The sequence below is a fragment of the Anabrus simplex genome, chromosome 6, assembly GCF_040414725.1.
Source record: "Anabrus simplex isolate iqAnaSimp1 chromosome 6, ASM4041472v1, whole genome shotgun sequence".
Taxonomy (NCBI): domain Eukaryota; kingdom Metazoa; phylum Arthropoda; class Insecta; order Orthoptera; family Tettigoniidae; genus Anabrus; species Anabrus simplex.
In genome coordinates, this window is record NC_090270.1 from 13,422,402 (window position 1) to 13,439,531 (window position 17,130).

The window sequence follows — 17,130 nt, forward strand, 5'->3', positions numbered from 1 at the left end:
CCCACAATGGATCGTCAGCCGCCAAAGGTAAGCGCATTTTTGTCTTATGCTATTTAAATGTTTCGGACTGTTCCCACTTAAAGTAACTTCAGTAATTATGTAGAATTTCATCTCGTGTGTTGGAATTTCCTCTAGTTTTCCACATTTTCCAAAATAGAGCATTTATATGACTTAGCATTTATGCTAGTCCGCAACATTGTTTTTATGAGGCAGACCTTCTTTCCTAACTCTAGTTGTAATTGTAGTAACTGTAACACTTTCTCGGATTGTGTAATTAATTTTGTTTCGTTTCCTTTCATTCTGTAAATTCTGAAACTCTTATGTCAAAGTTTGTTCGTGACTGAAGAGCTTAATTGTTTCCCTTACACATCTTTTGTTTGTATGTCAAGTATCAGTTGATGTGCAGTTCATTTATTTGTTCATTTATTATTGTATGTTCATTTTCTCAATAATTATTTGTCTGTTGGGTGTATATTGTAAGTCTTTTCTCCCCCATAACGTTATACCTTCCATAGACCTCATAGGGTTTCCAAGCACCTTCCACTCCCCTGTCTTAGTTGTCATTTTTAGGCCTGTAAGTGTTCCCTTGTATTTGATTTAATATTGCGTATCGAAAGATACTCGTCACATTTCCATGTTTTGATCTGAATTCACCGCCACTGCGTTATTTACAATTTTCTTAGTCATATTATTAAGTATTATATTATTTACTACTGGTATTACTTTATTATTAGTACTCTTATATTATTATTATTATTATTATTATTATTATTATTATTATTATTATGTGTAACCGTAATTGTCCTGTCTGGGTGCGGTTACACATATATGGTAGGGTATTTTAATTGGCTGGAATAATGGCCTTTTTCATTGGTGAATGTGGCAATCTGGAGTGTTGTTATTGGCTACTTGTGACTGCACAATTTCCTGTTTTGGGCTCCCCGTGTGAGCAAGGCAATTTGTACGTGTCTTTGATTTCTGACTCCAGCCTCCTACGGTAAGCACTACGTTATTGCTTTTCACTTAATTTAAATTGATTCTTGTGTTTCGGCCTTTTCCAGTTTTATGTAACTTTCGGTGGTAATGTAAGAGAGTTTTCCCCTAGACTTCCACATTCACCAATTTTAATGTTTGAGTGACCGTGCCACAATGAACAGTCGTGTTTGTAACCTACTCCACTATCAGCTTGCACTTTATTTAACTATTCTTTCTTTAAAATGTGCTTAATTGTCAACAGTTATGTCATTTGTTTTGTTTTATTTGAAATTGTATATTTCATTTGTTAATTTGAGCTCAAGGGTGGTTTCTCTTTCCCACAACGAGATAAGATCTCATAGCCTCATTCCACAATCCTTCCGTATTTGTCATTTGTTGGAGCTATATGTTGACAGTTGCTGCAACGCCAAGTTAGCGTTAATTTTTTTATTATTATTATTATTATTATTATTATTATTATTATTATTATTATTATTATTATTATGTAGAAGTGAAGTGCTGCTACACTGACAGCAGAGCGTGGGTTGTGGAAGAAAGTGAGACTCGCAGCGATTACCCTTTGCTAAATTTCAAAATGTTATATTGCTTTTTACGTTGTTCTAATTACAAGAAGTGTAAATTAATTGATGGCATGTTTTTTAATAGATTGTAATTGTTATGTGTGCATTCCTAATCCCTGTTTATTTGTTTTTCATGATTCTTCCTCGAGTTTAAGACATAACGAGGAAGTTATTTCAAGATGAGGCAGTCAAATGTATTATTCGTTCGCCGATGTTCAGTCTGCGGTGCTGTGTTTCACCCTGTAATTAACAGTTGGAGGAAATGGTAAGTCACTATCCATAACAAATTCTTTCTGTTTCATTGTGAATTTTCATTAAGATTTCTTTGTGGCAAGCCTTCTGCTGACCACATGTTTTTTTGGGTAAAGTTATATCATCACATTGTGTGCGCCATCTTAAGTTTCAGTTATAAATTTCAATGTGTGTTCATTAACTTAGTTTCTTTGATCCGTGTTCCGATTGTAACATCTGTGTGATCACCTGTTGCTTTGAACTGCTGGTATGTCCTGTAATGATGTTAAATGTTGTACTTCGTCATGTGACTTCACGCTTACCTTTCAAACAGCTGGTGTACGTATCTATTGGAGACTTGACGTACTTCAAGTGGTGCACACCTTTTCCATCTTATAAATTTACTCAGATATGTACAAAAAGAAATCACCCTTAAATTTATAGTTACATAAAGTTCATTTAATGTTAGCTCAGGTCTTGAGCTCATTCCAATTACATGTGGATAACAAATTAGGCTTAATATTGGACAGGAAGCAGGCAATAAATTATCACAGTTAAAAGATTCCCAAACATAACGTTGGCTATTCCCCCTCAGGTCAGTTAACTTGACTAACACGTAGTTTTCTGAAAAAGAGAAAGGGATTCTGAACAGAGGCTTAAAACACAATTCGCCTAACAAGAAAAAAGAAACGGACATTATTAATACAATAGCCGAGATCAAAGCTAACGTTTCAAAACTTCCCTTAGAGGTTCAAACTTACATTAGGTTCGTAGTGAAAAAGAAATTACCTCGGTTGGCGGAAGAAATGAACGCTAATTTTGATTATAACCACAATAAATTGATTCAGAACATGAAAACGAAAATAGACAACAACGACATTATCGTCGCAAAAGCGGACAAAGGAGGATCCACAGTTCTATTAGACAAACACACATACATTGAAAAAACTGAAGAATTCTTTAAGGATACAATAGTTAATAAAGATTCTACCACAAAAGTACACCAAAATATAATATGGGTATTATAAAAAGCTCCAATCTTCTCCCCAATGAAGAGGAACAACAACAACTCCTTAATATGAACCCGAGTATACCAGCAGCCAGAGATGCCTTAAATCCACAAAATGCGCCCTATCATAAACTGTCCTACCCACAGGGTATCAAAATTCATTCACAGCTTCTTAAAGAAACATTTGGTTTTCAATAATAAATACCCCTTAAAAAACTCAATTAAATTTTGTGAAATTTTGAATAAGTTTATTCTAAGACCCAATCATGTATTATGTTCTTATGATGTCGTAAACATGTACCCAAATATTCCAACTGATGAAACAGTAAGAATCATCAATGATAACGTCAATAATCATAGTTACCTTAGTAAACAAGAAATCGAAGAATTTATGAAAATCTTAAGATTTGTCTTAAATAACAATAATTTCTCTTTTAATGGTATGGCTTACCAACCCTCTATCTGGCATCCTAGCAGACATTTGTATGGATCCTATAGAGCATACGAAGATTTTATCACACATAAAAGGCATATGTTTGTGGCTCAGATTGGTGGATGATACGTTCGTAATTATCGACAAGGACATCACCAGTAGTGACAAGATATTAGATCGTTTAAATAAAATATATCCTAACGTTAAATTTACTAAAGAAGATCAGATGAATAATTCCTTAAACTTTTTAGACATAACGGTCACACGTTTTCATAATGCTTTCAGTATAAAACCTACACACTCTCCCACTACAATTAGGAATAACCCGCTACACCCTAAGCCCCAAAAACAAGCCTCATTCCATACCTTGATTTATAGAGCTCTGAAAATTCCTCTTTCTTCTAACAACTTAAAGGCTGAAATGAATTATATAAGACATCTTGCCAAAATCAACGATTTCAAAGTTGACATGGTCAGTCCGTCTAATCAACAAAGTAAAAACTAAATTATCCACGAACCTCATCCCAGACAAGCCAAAAAGAAACAAATTTGCTGTGTTTACTTTTAATAACCCTGCCATCCACCAGATCACTAATACGCTAAAAAAGCATAATATTAGTATAGCTTTCAAGACAGTCAGCACCAATCAAAACATATTTCTTAACCACAATAATGTCAATTACAATAGCAACATTTACTCAAGATCTGGTGTATATAGATTAACATGTTCACAGTGTGAATTTTCATATGTTGGTCAGACTGGGAGGAGCTTTTCCGCGAGATACAGGGAACACTACAACGGATTTAAACATATTAAGTACTCGGGCATGAGCTGCACATGACTGAGACAGGACACCACTTTACATCAATAGAGAAGGATCTTACTGTTATTAAATGTATCACTAAAGGAAAGTTAATGAATGAAATAGAAAGTTTACACACCTTGTTGGACCAGACCTATAATAACAATCATAATTTAAATGAAGTCACAGAAAATAAAAATCCTTTTTATGAATTAACACCCAAATTAATACATATTGTGAATTCACACCAGAATAAAATTCCAAATCTTTTTAAATCCTCTCTTCCAAATATTTCATCCACCATGCCAAATGTTAGGCGTACCCACGCCACCCCTATTAATGCCCCACCAGTAACGGCATAGGTAACAAAACCCCTCTCCCCCTCCACACCCCACCCCTCCTATACCGCACAAGTATAACACTAGGAATAGAAATGTTAGTCAGGCAGGAGCTGCCAAAACAGTCAGATCTACAAGTAAGTTACTTCTCAATTGGCATATTAACTACTTGAAGTATCTTGTCAATACGCATGCTACAAATACTAATTTTAACTTCTCTTTTAATTCATCACAGACAATATCCCTCTCTTTTCACACACGACTGTTCGTAACGTCAATTAAGCAGCAGCCTAAACTTGGAAACGTAACACTGCTTTAAACATATGATCATTTTTAAAAATTACAACACGCAATATTATCTAATTTATTTTGAAATATGCAGCTGTTATTTATAATTAATTGACAGTTCAGGTACCAAACATTTGTACCGAAAGGATCTGCAAGTTATTATGAAGAGGATCAATTTCAGATTTGGACATTTTTAGAATCTAAAAAGAGCATCACTAACAAAAAAAATTATAATTTTCATGAGTACAGACACTATCTATTCTCGATACTCATAATGTGTAATGTGGCATGTTACCTTTAAGATGTTTTTAATGTATGTTTCATTGTAATCCATGTATGAATAGATAATGACCTACAACACGAGGCGAAACATATTCCTGAGAAGTGTACATAGTATTATGTAGATTTCATCCACGTAGCACGTGGCTTGTATTGAAGAGGTGGTGGTAAAAGAATAAATTATTTTTTGATAATTTGCTTACACTTTGGCTGTCCACAGCATTTTGTAGATCTGATCAAGGCTCTTAATAACACGTCTGGGCAAGTCGTTCATCAAAATATTATCTCTTATCCATTTCCTATCACCCATGGATTGAAACAAGGATCTGTGTTTACCTAGCTGCCACGCTATATGGAACATATCAGGGCAACTGATACCGCTTCAGTCTCACTAGACTTCACACTTCACACCTGAGGAGCTGCAACACTCAGTCACGTGTTTCAAGACTGCTTGTGATGGTTTTGGTCTCTCCAATAATGTTCAGAAAACGAAAGTACGCTCACAGCCTGCACCTCGATCGAACCTCCCATCTTTAAATACCTCCATAACGGATACTCCACTGGAGCAGGTCGACCTAGGAAGTATCCTCTCAACAAATGGTGACCGCTCACAAGATGTGCTGTCCACTCACCATTTGGATGTTAATCCCAAGTGTGTCTTCATGAAGGAGGACCTTACAATGCATATCAACACTGCTTTATGGTTGTGAAACTGGGCCCTCTACCATCAAGATATCAAAAAGCTACAGTGCCTCCATATGCGATTCACCTTGAACATCAAATGGGAGAACTATAAGCATTGTCTTCAAACAATACCATACTTACCAGCGGCACAACCCAGGAACTAGTTGCAGCTCTCTCATGAAATGTGCAAGACCAGTATAGTAAAATAAATTTAATAAATCTATTCATAAATAACAGATAACTTATATAAAGTTAAATGAGCAACTTAGTATGTTAAAATCTACTGGCAATTAAAGTAATAACATACGCTTTCTACATCAGCCTCTGTATTTGAAGAGGAACAACGGAAACGGGAGGATGATAAACGACAAGTGCAGAAGTTCAGTTCCGCCGTCTCGCAACCATTTCACGTGATGTGTGTGGACTCATATGAAACATAACATTGTGAGTACGTGCTGAAGAATAGGTTTACTTGGTACGAGTTGCAGCCGCCGCCGACGACAATTTTTGTTATTCTCCATAATCACCAAGCGTAATAATAAACCTGTGATTTGACCCGTTCATTGTAGCTAGCTGCTGCCTTGGGCCCATATGTTTTATATACACCATTCAGCACATTGACTCGACATCACCCAATGCGCTTGAGGTCTGTGCCCCAGTGAAAATCTTTATTGTCTCATTTTCTCTCTGCTAGGCTACTCACAAGGATAATAATAATTTAGAAAGTGTACAACAGTTTTCTTTCATGATTCGAGACACAAGCACACTTACGTTTGAGGAGGATGTTCTTCTCCTGAAGCAACTGGTCGTGGCGCCGAGCCAGAAGCACAATTTGTTCTAATGAGACACAAGCACACTTACGTTTCAGCAGGATGTTCTTCTCCTGAAGCAACTGGTCGTGGCGCCGAGCCAGGAGCACAATTTGTTCTAATGAGACGCAAGCACACTTACGTTTGAGGAGGATGTTCTTCTGCTGAAGCAACTGGTCGTGGCACCAAGCCAGAAGCACAATTTGTTCTAATGAGACACAAGCACACTTACGTTTTGAGACCTGTGTAGAATTTCTATGGTGTGGAAAGTTGTTGTGGAGTGTTTTATTTGTAGTTCTTTTTAAAATAATGCTGTATGATGGGGAGTGTTGAGGTAAAATATTTTATTCATAGTCCATTTGGCTACCTAACCTCTATGATGTAAGATATTTTTGTAATATGTTTATTTTTATAAATTCACTTTATCCACTTTGCAACTACTAGCTTTGTAAATGATTGTTCTGTAACAGCTGGAACAGTCCGTATAGGTTGTGACGCGAACTTGTAGAACAGGGTGTTTTGGCCTTTGTCAGTTTTGGATTCTGTGATTTGCGTCTGTATATATTAGAGAAGACTGTATTAACATCGTGACCGGGTAAAGAGTTGTGATTGGTCAATCTGGGTGGCGATAGGCAAACTCCTGTGCTCTGATTGGCCAATCCAAGGCCAGACTTCCCTTTTTAAAGTGAGCGAGGCAGCTTTTCGTCGTCCATCTTTGGTCTGTCTGTCGTTCCCTCGTCTGTTCGAAGTTTGATGTCGTCGGGGACTCCTCGCTCCCAGAATGGGCCACCTCGCGGTAAGCACTCCTGATTTCAGTTCCACCTTAAATTATATTTAATGTTCACTTGCTTTTTCATATAGGACTTTGCCCTAATTTCACCCGGACTCGCCACTCAATTATGTTTTAGAAAGCGCGTTTTCCTTTCATTCTATTTGTAATTGTTTTTGGTGTGCATCCTCCTCTATCGTTTTTTAGAACTTAGGTTATGGTGAAATGTTTTGAATAACTACTTGGCTTAATAGCAACGCTCTTGTCAAACAACATCTAATCTTGTTTTCGTAAATTATGTGACTGGACTGTTGGATAGATGAATTTTATTTTGGAAATAATATTTGAAAACGAGACATCACCGTTGATTTTTCTCGAAACCCGCAACCTTAGCTTTCCTATGACCTTTGGTACTGTAGGTTCCCAGTCCCGTTCCACATTCCTTGTTTATAGTTGTCAGTTGTCCAACCTGATTTTGTTTGTATTGTATCAGGCGCAGTTCATTTGATTTTTATTGTGTGTGTAGGGTTTAAGGTACCGTACAATTTGATTTATTTTTCCTCCCTTTTAACTGTGTATCTGTGTAACCACCCAGTACCATTTACACGTTTGAGCAGGATGTTCTTCTGCTGAAGCAGCTGGTCGTGACACCAAGCCAGAAGGACAATTTGTTCTAATAAGACACAAGCACACTTACGTTTGAGCAGGATGTTCTTCTCCTGAAGCAGCTGGTCATGACGCCGAGCCAGAAGCACAATTTGCCCTTGCTGGCGAAGCCAGAGCTGTTGCAATTTCTCGCACCTCTCATCTAACTCATGTATGCTCTTCTGAAGACTGTTGACTTTAATCTCGAGAGGAGACAGTTCTTCTCCCTGCGGCAAAAGTCACATCTTATCGATTATTCTGAGTTTTGTTTAGTCTTCCATAAAGCCTAAGAAAACTGAACCACTTCTCCCTATCTGGCACAGAGTATTATTGAAGTTTTGTGTTACTGAAGAAATGAATTAGCTCAATGTTGAATGAAAAAGGGAACGGCTTGAATGGGAATGACAAAGGTAGGTAGATTCATGACATGTTACTTGTCTCTGGCGACTAAAACATTACAGGAGTCAAATGGACATATTTCAGAATCACAACAATTCAAATTGAGAAAGGGCCCACCTATTTGAGACTGATTTCTTGAATGGTGCCAGTTAGGAGAACATTAAACTACTTAGAGGTCATCTTCAGCTGCAGTGAACAAAATTGATAAGACATTAACACAAAAACATATACAGTACAAGTCCGCTATAGCGAGTATGACATATAACAAGAACTCCGTTATAGCGACGATTTTTTTCTGCACCTTCAAAATTCCTATATTAAACTGTGCATCGTCCTTCAGTTACAGCGAGAGCCCTATCACTGTTAAATTGAAATAATAAATATGGTAGTTCAACCTATTCAATACAAGTAAATAAGAGATGTAGAGATTACATTCTTATTTAATTAAAAGTGGAAATGGTACCGGTTTCAACCCCAGTCTGAGTCATCATCAGCCGATTATAACTCGAAAAACAATACATAAGTAAGAAAGAAGTTAACGGTCAAGTCCTCACAATATCAGCTGAAGAGGCGATATAAAAATGACGGGGGTAGGCACTGTAAAATTCAGACGAAGTGGAATGTAAGTCACTTAAAAGAAGTAATGCGTAATCTTCTGAGCATCAGCACGACACACGCAATGTTTGGCACTGTCTCACAATGTTCACGAAAAGCAGAGAACAGTTAAATGAGCCAGACTGCATAAACCGTCAGGCATCCGTTATTACGAGCGATTAAGCGGTCGCAATTTTTTCCGTTACCAATATTTATGCACCCCAGCGATGATATTGTATGCGATCGATTACCTTCAGCATCGTTTCCTCACTATGTGCACTAGCGAGTTCTTTTGTCAATATTCGAAGGCGATGTCAGAGTCGATTAGTAATACCCGTCGACTGCTGTTCCGCAAAGAAAATTCAAAATGAAAGAGAACATATTTTTGTAATAAATGCATAAATAATGTGTCCAATAATGGTTGTTAACTCGTTAAAAATTAAGGCTGACGAAATGACCCCTTAATTTTGAGGCTAAATACTGCAATTAAGTAAGAATGGGATACACCTCGAGATATGATTGATTTCAGAGGTGGTTCGTACCCCACTGTCGGCAGCCCTGAAAATGGTTTTCCGTGGTTTCCGATTTTCACACCAGGCAAATGCTGGGGCTGTACCTTAATTAAGGCCATGGCCGCTTCCTTCCCACTCCTAGCCCTTCCCTGTCCCATCGTCGCCATAAGACCTGTCTGTGTCGGTGCGACGTAAAGCAACTAGCAAAAAGAAAAAAAAAAAAATTTCAGAGGTTAGTTTATATTTTCTCACGTCTGGTTAAATTATGGAAAGGCTATTATGAAAATTTATAGCGAGAAGGTTATCATTTTTCTACTGGCGCTTGAAGTGTTTTCATCATACAGTATGTATAGTACAGTGAAGTTAGGACAGGTGACGCTGTTTGAATAAAAAAACTGAAATGTTTGCAACAAAATGCGATCGATCATCTTCGGTATGGTATAGATTTCTCACTTTGTGCATTTGCGAACTCTCTCGTTGACATTCAAAGGCGATGTTGGAGTTGATAAGTAATACCCCTCGACTGCTGTTCTCCAAAGAAAATTTGAAATGAAGGAGGATAACATGTTTTCGTAATAAATGCGTAAATAACATGGCCGATAGCAGTTGTTAACACGTTAAAAATAAAGACTGAAGTAAACAATATCTTGATTTGAATGTTATATACAGAAATTAAGAAAGAATGTGATACACCTCAAGATATGGCCGAGTACATCACTGATTTCAGAGGATATTTCATATCTTCTCACGTCTAGTTAAATTTTGCAAACGCTATTTACATGTAAATTTTTCACGAGTAGGTTATCATTTCTCTACATGCGTTTCAAATATGTTTTCATGATACATATACCGTTACGTTAGGTGATGCCGTTTGAAGAAGAAAACTGAAGTGTTTGCCACAGAAACCTCTGGAGCGATACCGTATTTCTCCGAATCCAAGACTTTCATTTTCTCAGAATCTCAAGCGAAAACTCAAGGGTTGTTGCATTCGCGGCCTAAAAGTAAGTTAATGCATACCAGTGGCAACTACCGCGGTAACCACGCTGCTTCTTTTCACCCGCGCACAAAACTCATTGACAATAAACGACCGCCTCTTTACTACAGCCTACATCGCTAGCCCCGACAACCGGTTGTACAGTGCCTGTGTGTAAAGTCACTGGATCTCAGGAAATAGTGAAGAGAGAATGATGCTCTATTAGCCTCTACAAAAACGCTTCTCAAATCTGCAGAATGGCACCAAAATTGCGAGCCTTCAAATTCTTAGAAAGGACACGGCTACTCAGTGGCAGAGTTATAACGCGTCTGCTGTACCTAGCGCTTAGTAAAATGAAGTTTTATAGACAGCAGGAACATTTTCGTGATGGATAGTTGTATTGTAAAGATACGTGGAAAAGGTATTGCCGGCAAATTTTCAATGGGTTCTAGTCGATATTATGATGCTAATTTTAGGTTAATGGTTATTAAACACTCGGAAATGTAGAATAGTTTTGCAGCCGCAAGAAAATACGGCATAGGCGTAACTAAAGCCAATATTTGGCGTTAGCGTGAAGACAAAGGGCTAAAAAAATGTGTCGGGCCTACTGTACCAAAAATGCATTCAGTGGTCCGCAACAAGGACGCTTTAAAGAATTAGAAGATGGAATTGTGAGGTATGTGCACAAAAAACGCAAGGGCTGAATGGCCATACCGTGGCACAATAAGCTCGTTCGTTGACTTTCAACGTCTGCTAGCCGCTGAATTTGGCCGAACCCGGCAAGCGAGACGTGCGTGTAGCAGTAGCCAGTTATATCTGACGCTGAGTAAAAGTAACAGTTTTATAGACAGCGAGAATGGATCATCATACTGTAGAGACGCATGGAATGGGTATTGCTGGCAAACGTGTTCTCTTCGGTATTATGATGCCAATTTTATGTTAATGGTCCTTAACCCCATGGAAATAAAGAATAATTGTGCAGCCGCAAAAAAAATACAGCATGATGAAAGTCAATATTCGGCCTACTGTACAACAAAGGCATTCGTATGATTTTACAAAGTACTTTTTGAGGCTGATTTAAATTTTTTGAAGGAAAAGGTGGGGTTCACCCTGTATTCGGAGAAATAAGGTACTATATTTTTTTCAGAATGAAATTAAACATGCACTTTCACGTACTTCTACTGTACATAAAACCAAGTCTATAAAAACGTGCTTTCTAACACAGATGTGATACCACATTTTGGACTGCTCAGCATATACTTTATATACATCCTGTTTCTTCTCTCTTCTTTTCTTACATACATCTATTTGATAAAGATGTTAATTCCCATAGGGAACCTGAAATATTTGTTTCGAATGAGTAAATTTATAACACCAATATAGTTGGTCCATTATTGGACATTATACATTTTCCACCTAACTCATTCTTGGTTGCCAACGTTTCGCCCCAGTGTGCTAAGTTGGGCTCATCAGTTGGTAAATAGCACACTGGGGCGAAACGTTGGCAACCAAGAATGAGTTAGATGGAAAATGTATAATGTCCAATAACGGACCAAATATACTGACATCTATTTGTCGCAATTGGATTCTTATTGACGAACAACAACAAGATATCACTTGAGTACGTGGGATAGTATTTATGATGTTCTACCGTGTTGTTTTTTAACTCACTTTAACTAAGATAACCTCTCTAACGGATCACTCATCAAACACGGACTTTCATAACTGGCATCATTTAATAAATGACAACTGAATATTTGTTTGTCAATACGGATCATAATGGAAAGCATAACTTACGACATTTCAGAATGTCGCCTAAACAAGAGGAAGCAGTATGTAAGTCATTTAGGACTGTTCAATGTCTTCAAAGAACTTTGAAACTTATTGAACATTTTCGTCTCTTACTCCTAATCCTATAAACAAATATTTGCCCCAGTCTGTCATCTCCTAGCGTCACTCAAGCTCATTCGTCATTCCACGCCATCTCGGCTTGGAACTTCAGAATTCGACCCCATTGATTCACCTCATGGTAGGGCCCACTTTGTCAATGTTTTAATCTATTACTGATCGTACATGTTTCGAGAAAATTGGTGATAATAACATTGTAAGTAAAATCTCCTTATTATCTAGGACCCTTTATCATAAATTACTACAAATATAGTTACAATGTTCACTAAAAGTTGCTATGCCTGTTCTTGCCCAAAACTCACTTTCAAAGTTTTTATAAAATAGCACCGTTATTATAAGAATGAAGTCAAATGTTGTAAAAACTATGGTCTTGATCGCATGAAGTTATTGTTGGGCTATCTGTGTCTTACTGTCCCTGTTTGTATGCTTCAGGAGGGCAACCTAACAGGTACTAATTTTACATTGTGGATTGCCTCATTTGTCTTGTCATCCAAACAAAACAAGACAATGACAGCCGACCTATGATGAATTCCAATCCTGAAGATGGCACAAAAACTCATCCCCCTAGCCATCAGAATTAACCAATGAAGACTGAAATGGCCGACCTGGCCGCAAATCGAACCCGGGACCCCACTGGCCAGCATGTTGGTAGGAATCTACCCTGCCATTGTTCTCACAACTTATGAATCACTTATAATTGTCTACTAACCCCTGCTTTGTCGATGATGGCCTCCAGTTTCTTGGTCAAGTTATCAACTATTCCTTGCTTCTTGCATACGACAAACTTGGAGCGATTTAACTCCAAGGTGACCTTCTCGATGGCTTTCTCTCGAGCAACGACCTCCTTCTCCGTGTCGTCCAAGACGGTCTGATTGCGGTACAGCACGGCTTTCTGCTTTTCTATGTCGAGCGTGACTTGGGAGTAGTGGTTCTCCGCAGACACTAGGAACAGATCCTTCAACAAAAACATAGAACACATGCGCTACAAACAATGGTGCTGCAAATTAAAATCATGCATTGGATGACTTCTTAGAATGTTAGCAAGGAGTTTGTCTTCAAGGTGGTATTTTCTTGTTGATTTTCCCTGCAATGAAACTAAGCAGAAGTGGCAATGTAGCAGTTGAGACATTTCCTTGTACAGTAGAACACAGTGGAAGAAAAGCTCAGGGAAACATGGCGTGAAAAGAGAGTGAAGTAGTTCAATATCACTACAGGTGGCTTTTAATGAAAGTACTGTCATATCCAGATGTGAAATTCCACAATGATTGCTGATGGCTGGGTTTTAGCATAGTGTAAGCAACAAACACCACTTACAGACCATCGACGTTTCATGTTCCATTATTTACGTACATGATGCCATCCATCATTTGGAAGATCAATCAATCAATCAATCAATCAATCAATCAATCAATCAATCAATCAATCAATCAATCAATCAATCAATCAATCAATCAATCAATCAATCAATCAATCAATACTGATCTGCATTTAGGACAGTCGCCCAGGTGGCAGACTCTCTATCTGTTGTTTTCCTAGCCTTTTCTTAAATAATTGCAAAGAAATTGGAAATTTATTGAATATCTCCATTGGTAAGTTATTCCAGTCACTAACTCCCCCTCCTATAAATGAATATTTGCCCCAATTTGTCCTCTTGAATTCTAACTTTATCTTCATACTGTGATCTTTCCTACTTTTAAAGACACCACTCAAACTTATTCGCCTACTGATGTCCTTCCATGCCATCTCTCCACTGACAGCTTGGAACATACCACTTATAATGTATACAAATCATTTAGACTTTCACAGCCCATTTAACTATCCATGAAGTATAATTTTGGGCTTATGCCGTGTAAACACACTCTTAGGGTTTCTTGTAACAAGGTTCCTTTCGAAATCCTTAGTGTGTGTTATACGGCATAAGCCCATGAATATATACAAGAAAATATTTATTATATGATACTTTCAATATGGATCAGATATACTTGTAACATACCACTTAGTCAAGCAGCTTGTCTCCTTTCTCCCAAGTCTTTCCAGCCCAAACTTTGCAACATTTTTGTATCGCTATTCTTTTGTCGGAAATCACGCAGAACAAATCGAGCTGCTTTTCTTTGGATTTTTTCCAGTTCCTGAATCAGGTAATCCTGGTGAGGATCCCATACACTGGAACCATATTCTAGTTAGGGTCTTACCAGAGACTTATATGCCCTCTCTTTTACATCCTTACTACAACCCCTAAACACCCTCATAACAAAGTGTAGAGATCTGTACCCTTTATTTACAATCATATTTATGTGATTACCCCATATTTAGACCAAAGTACTTACAATGATCCCCAAAGGGAAGATCAACGCTGTAATTGAAACTCAGGGGATTTTTCCTTTGTCTCCTGGAGTGAAGTCATATTGGAGCTCCTATACAATTTACACTACAGCTATGGCTACTTATGGAAGTGTCCAGCAGATGGCAGTTTCACACTAAGTTCTCAAAACAGCACCGCATCGATTGACCTTACAACAGGAAGTGAAATATGTATGGCTGCAATAATTATGCAGAGATGGCCATCCAGTATGGGTCCGCTGCAACTTCCTTCATCACCATGAGAAGTTTGATTCAACTGACAGCGTACAAACGAGCGGGTAGACCACAGCGGTGAGCTTGCCCGTGAGGACACTTTGTGTTTCTTGAACAAGTGTGCTCCGTGTCTGCTCAATGTGCTGAAAGATTGTTGCTTTAAGAGGAAGTACAACTAGGCAACCATTCCCAGAGTGAAAAAAATGGAGGAGATCTAACATTTCAAAGAATGAACGTATCAGCCAAAGAAAGACAAGGGCTACAAAAATCATGGAAATGGAAGACCGCCTATCCCTCGCAACCTAATAGTGTTGGGGTCGAAAAACATCAAGAGTTGAACGAGGGAGGTCGGATAAGACAGATGGCACAAGTAAGTGGAAGCAATGCCAGGACTGAGCCGAGGGTGGACGGTAGCCCACACTCCCTAGTTACAGACCCTTGTAGTTGCAGGGGCAGAACGAGACTTGATGCTTGAAGATAATTCTGACCTGGTGCACTACACGATATTGACTGATGAAGCAAAATTTCACATATTAACGAGAACCCTGCAGTCATGGTGTGGGGTGGGATGATGGACATTCTCCACCCTCTAGGGATTTGGACAAAATGTGGAGGATCACACAGTTCGGGGATGGATGCAGGAGGACCTATATAAGCCGAGCAGACAATGTGTACCATCAGCAACAACATTCCTGTGGAACATGTCAACAGGCATGAAATTGCATCTTGAAGCTGGAATATATTCTGTTACAATTATCAGATTTATTTCTAGAACTTACAATTGTAAATCATGTGATTAGAATCAGTTGAATCAGATTGTCACTACGTCAGGAGTGGACGATGTGTACGTCATTGCATCATGTAGCCGTTCAAATAAAGCTCTCTCATTGGCTACTACTATCCGCAGGCTAAGCTTTCCCTTGACCTCGAGTCAGTCGTCATGTAGCCTGCACCTGATTCATTCCGACTCCCTAGCTGATGTGGTACTTCTACTGGTTATCTACCTCAAGGTGTTTCATACGTAAAAGAAGCCTGTATAGACACACAGTTGACCAAGAAATAAAGCACTAACACAATTTCTGTGATCTGTTCCAGAGTATGCAAGAAACTCCAAACTTGAAAAACAATTTTTAACGTATGATGTAGTTTATTACTTTTAAATCATCTTTCATGCGTTCCAAGTTGGAACACTGAAGTACGTCTGTCTTAGGCAATACGGCGGCACTCCTAATGTCTATATCTCGTCTGTTTTGATATCTTGCTGACAAACATTATGCGTCTAAATGGTCTTCCACCAGGGTCTAAATGGTGAGCTCGCCAGCAGAGACAACCTTCCCTTACTTTTTTCCACAACTGGAGTGAGACAGCGAGTCAGTCCATCTCATGTGTACCACAGTGCTGAGGACTCCGGAAACTCGAACCAAGCTGGGATGACAATGCTTGATGTTGAGTGTTAAGGCGCAGGCAAGTGGTGCAAGTTAGGCAAGTGCCACATCATTGACAGAGAGAAGCAAAGGACGATAGAGCAGAGCCCTGGAGAAGTTCCAGCTGCACTGTGGATCACACTAGCGAAATTGTGATACGACAGCAACTGGTCCAGAAATTCCATGTTGTAGGCATGTGGCATGGACTGCATGGCTGGCTGCTACTTTGATAATGTTTCTCAGCCTCACTTGAATATCTTTAGTCTATAGCAGAGAAGTTCACCCTTCCTAATTGGAACTGTTGATCTACAGCATGGACTTGTAGCACTAAAACATCAGAGGTTTTTGGCGATTCAAGGATACGAAAGGGCCAGGAGTGGAAAGGTAGTGAAGGTACAGTGGCAACATTTGCCTGGTGTGAAAATGGCAAATGGTGGAAAACCATCTTCAAGTCTGCCAACGGTGGGATCTGAACCCACTATCTCCTGAATGTTGCGCGACCAACTTGCTCGGTGCCTTGTGCTCATAGCGTGTTCACCAGATCGACAGAGATCAGTGGAGAGTAAATGGGAAGACAAGGTTAGAGAAGAATCCAAATGATTCACCGCTAATAACAAGAGAAGGAAGCATGAGAAGAATGTGAAGACTACCGAGAAGGAAGAGGACCTGTCACCATTCGAGACAACAAGACGGAAAAGGTGGAATGAGAGGCTGGAAGAGCGTTTAAGAAAAACACAGGATAAAGGGTGATGAAACTTTTGTGAAAGGACAAGATGGTGAGTTGAAAATAGGTGAAGAAGACGTATGCGAAGAAATGGCAAGATATTTCAAAGATCTACTGAACACAGAAGCACCCATGACTCTACAGTACAGCAGAGACATCAACCAAGGACGAGCACCCA

General features: G+C 38.7%; 1 protein-coding gene across 1 annotated transcript in view; it reads right to left on the minus strand.

The window, feature by feature from the left end:
- Nucleotides 1–17,130, minus strand: part of l(2)41Ab (lethal (2) 41Ab) — a 443,174-nt gene that overhangs the window by 106,246 nt on the left and 319,798 nt on the right. Inside the window, exons 7-8 of the mRNA XM_068228208.1 lie at nt 12,940–13,185; nt 7,897–8,071 (exon numbers count right to left, since the gene is read on the minus strand). Of these exons, the coding sequence (XP_068084309.1) occupies nt 7,897–8,071; nt 12,940–13,185 (421 nt within the window). The remainder of the gene's footprint in view (nt 1–7,896; nt 8,072–12,939; nt 13,186–17,130) is intronic.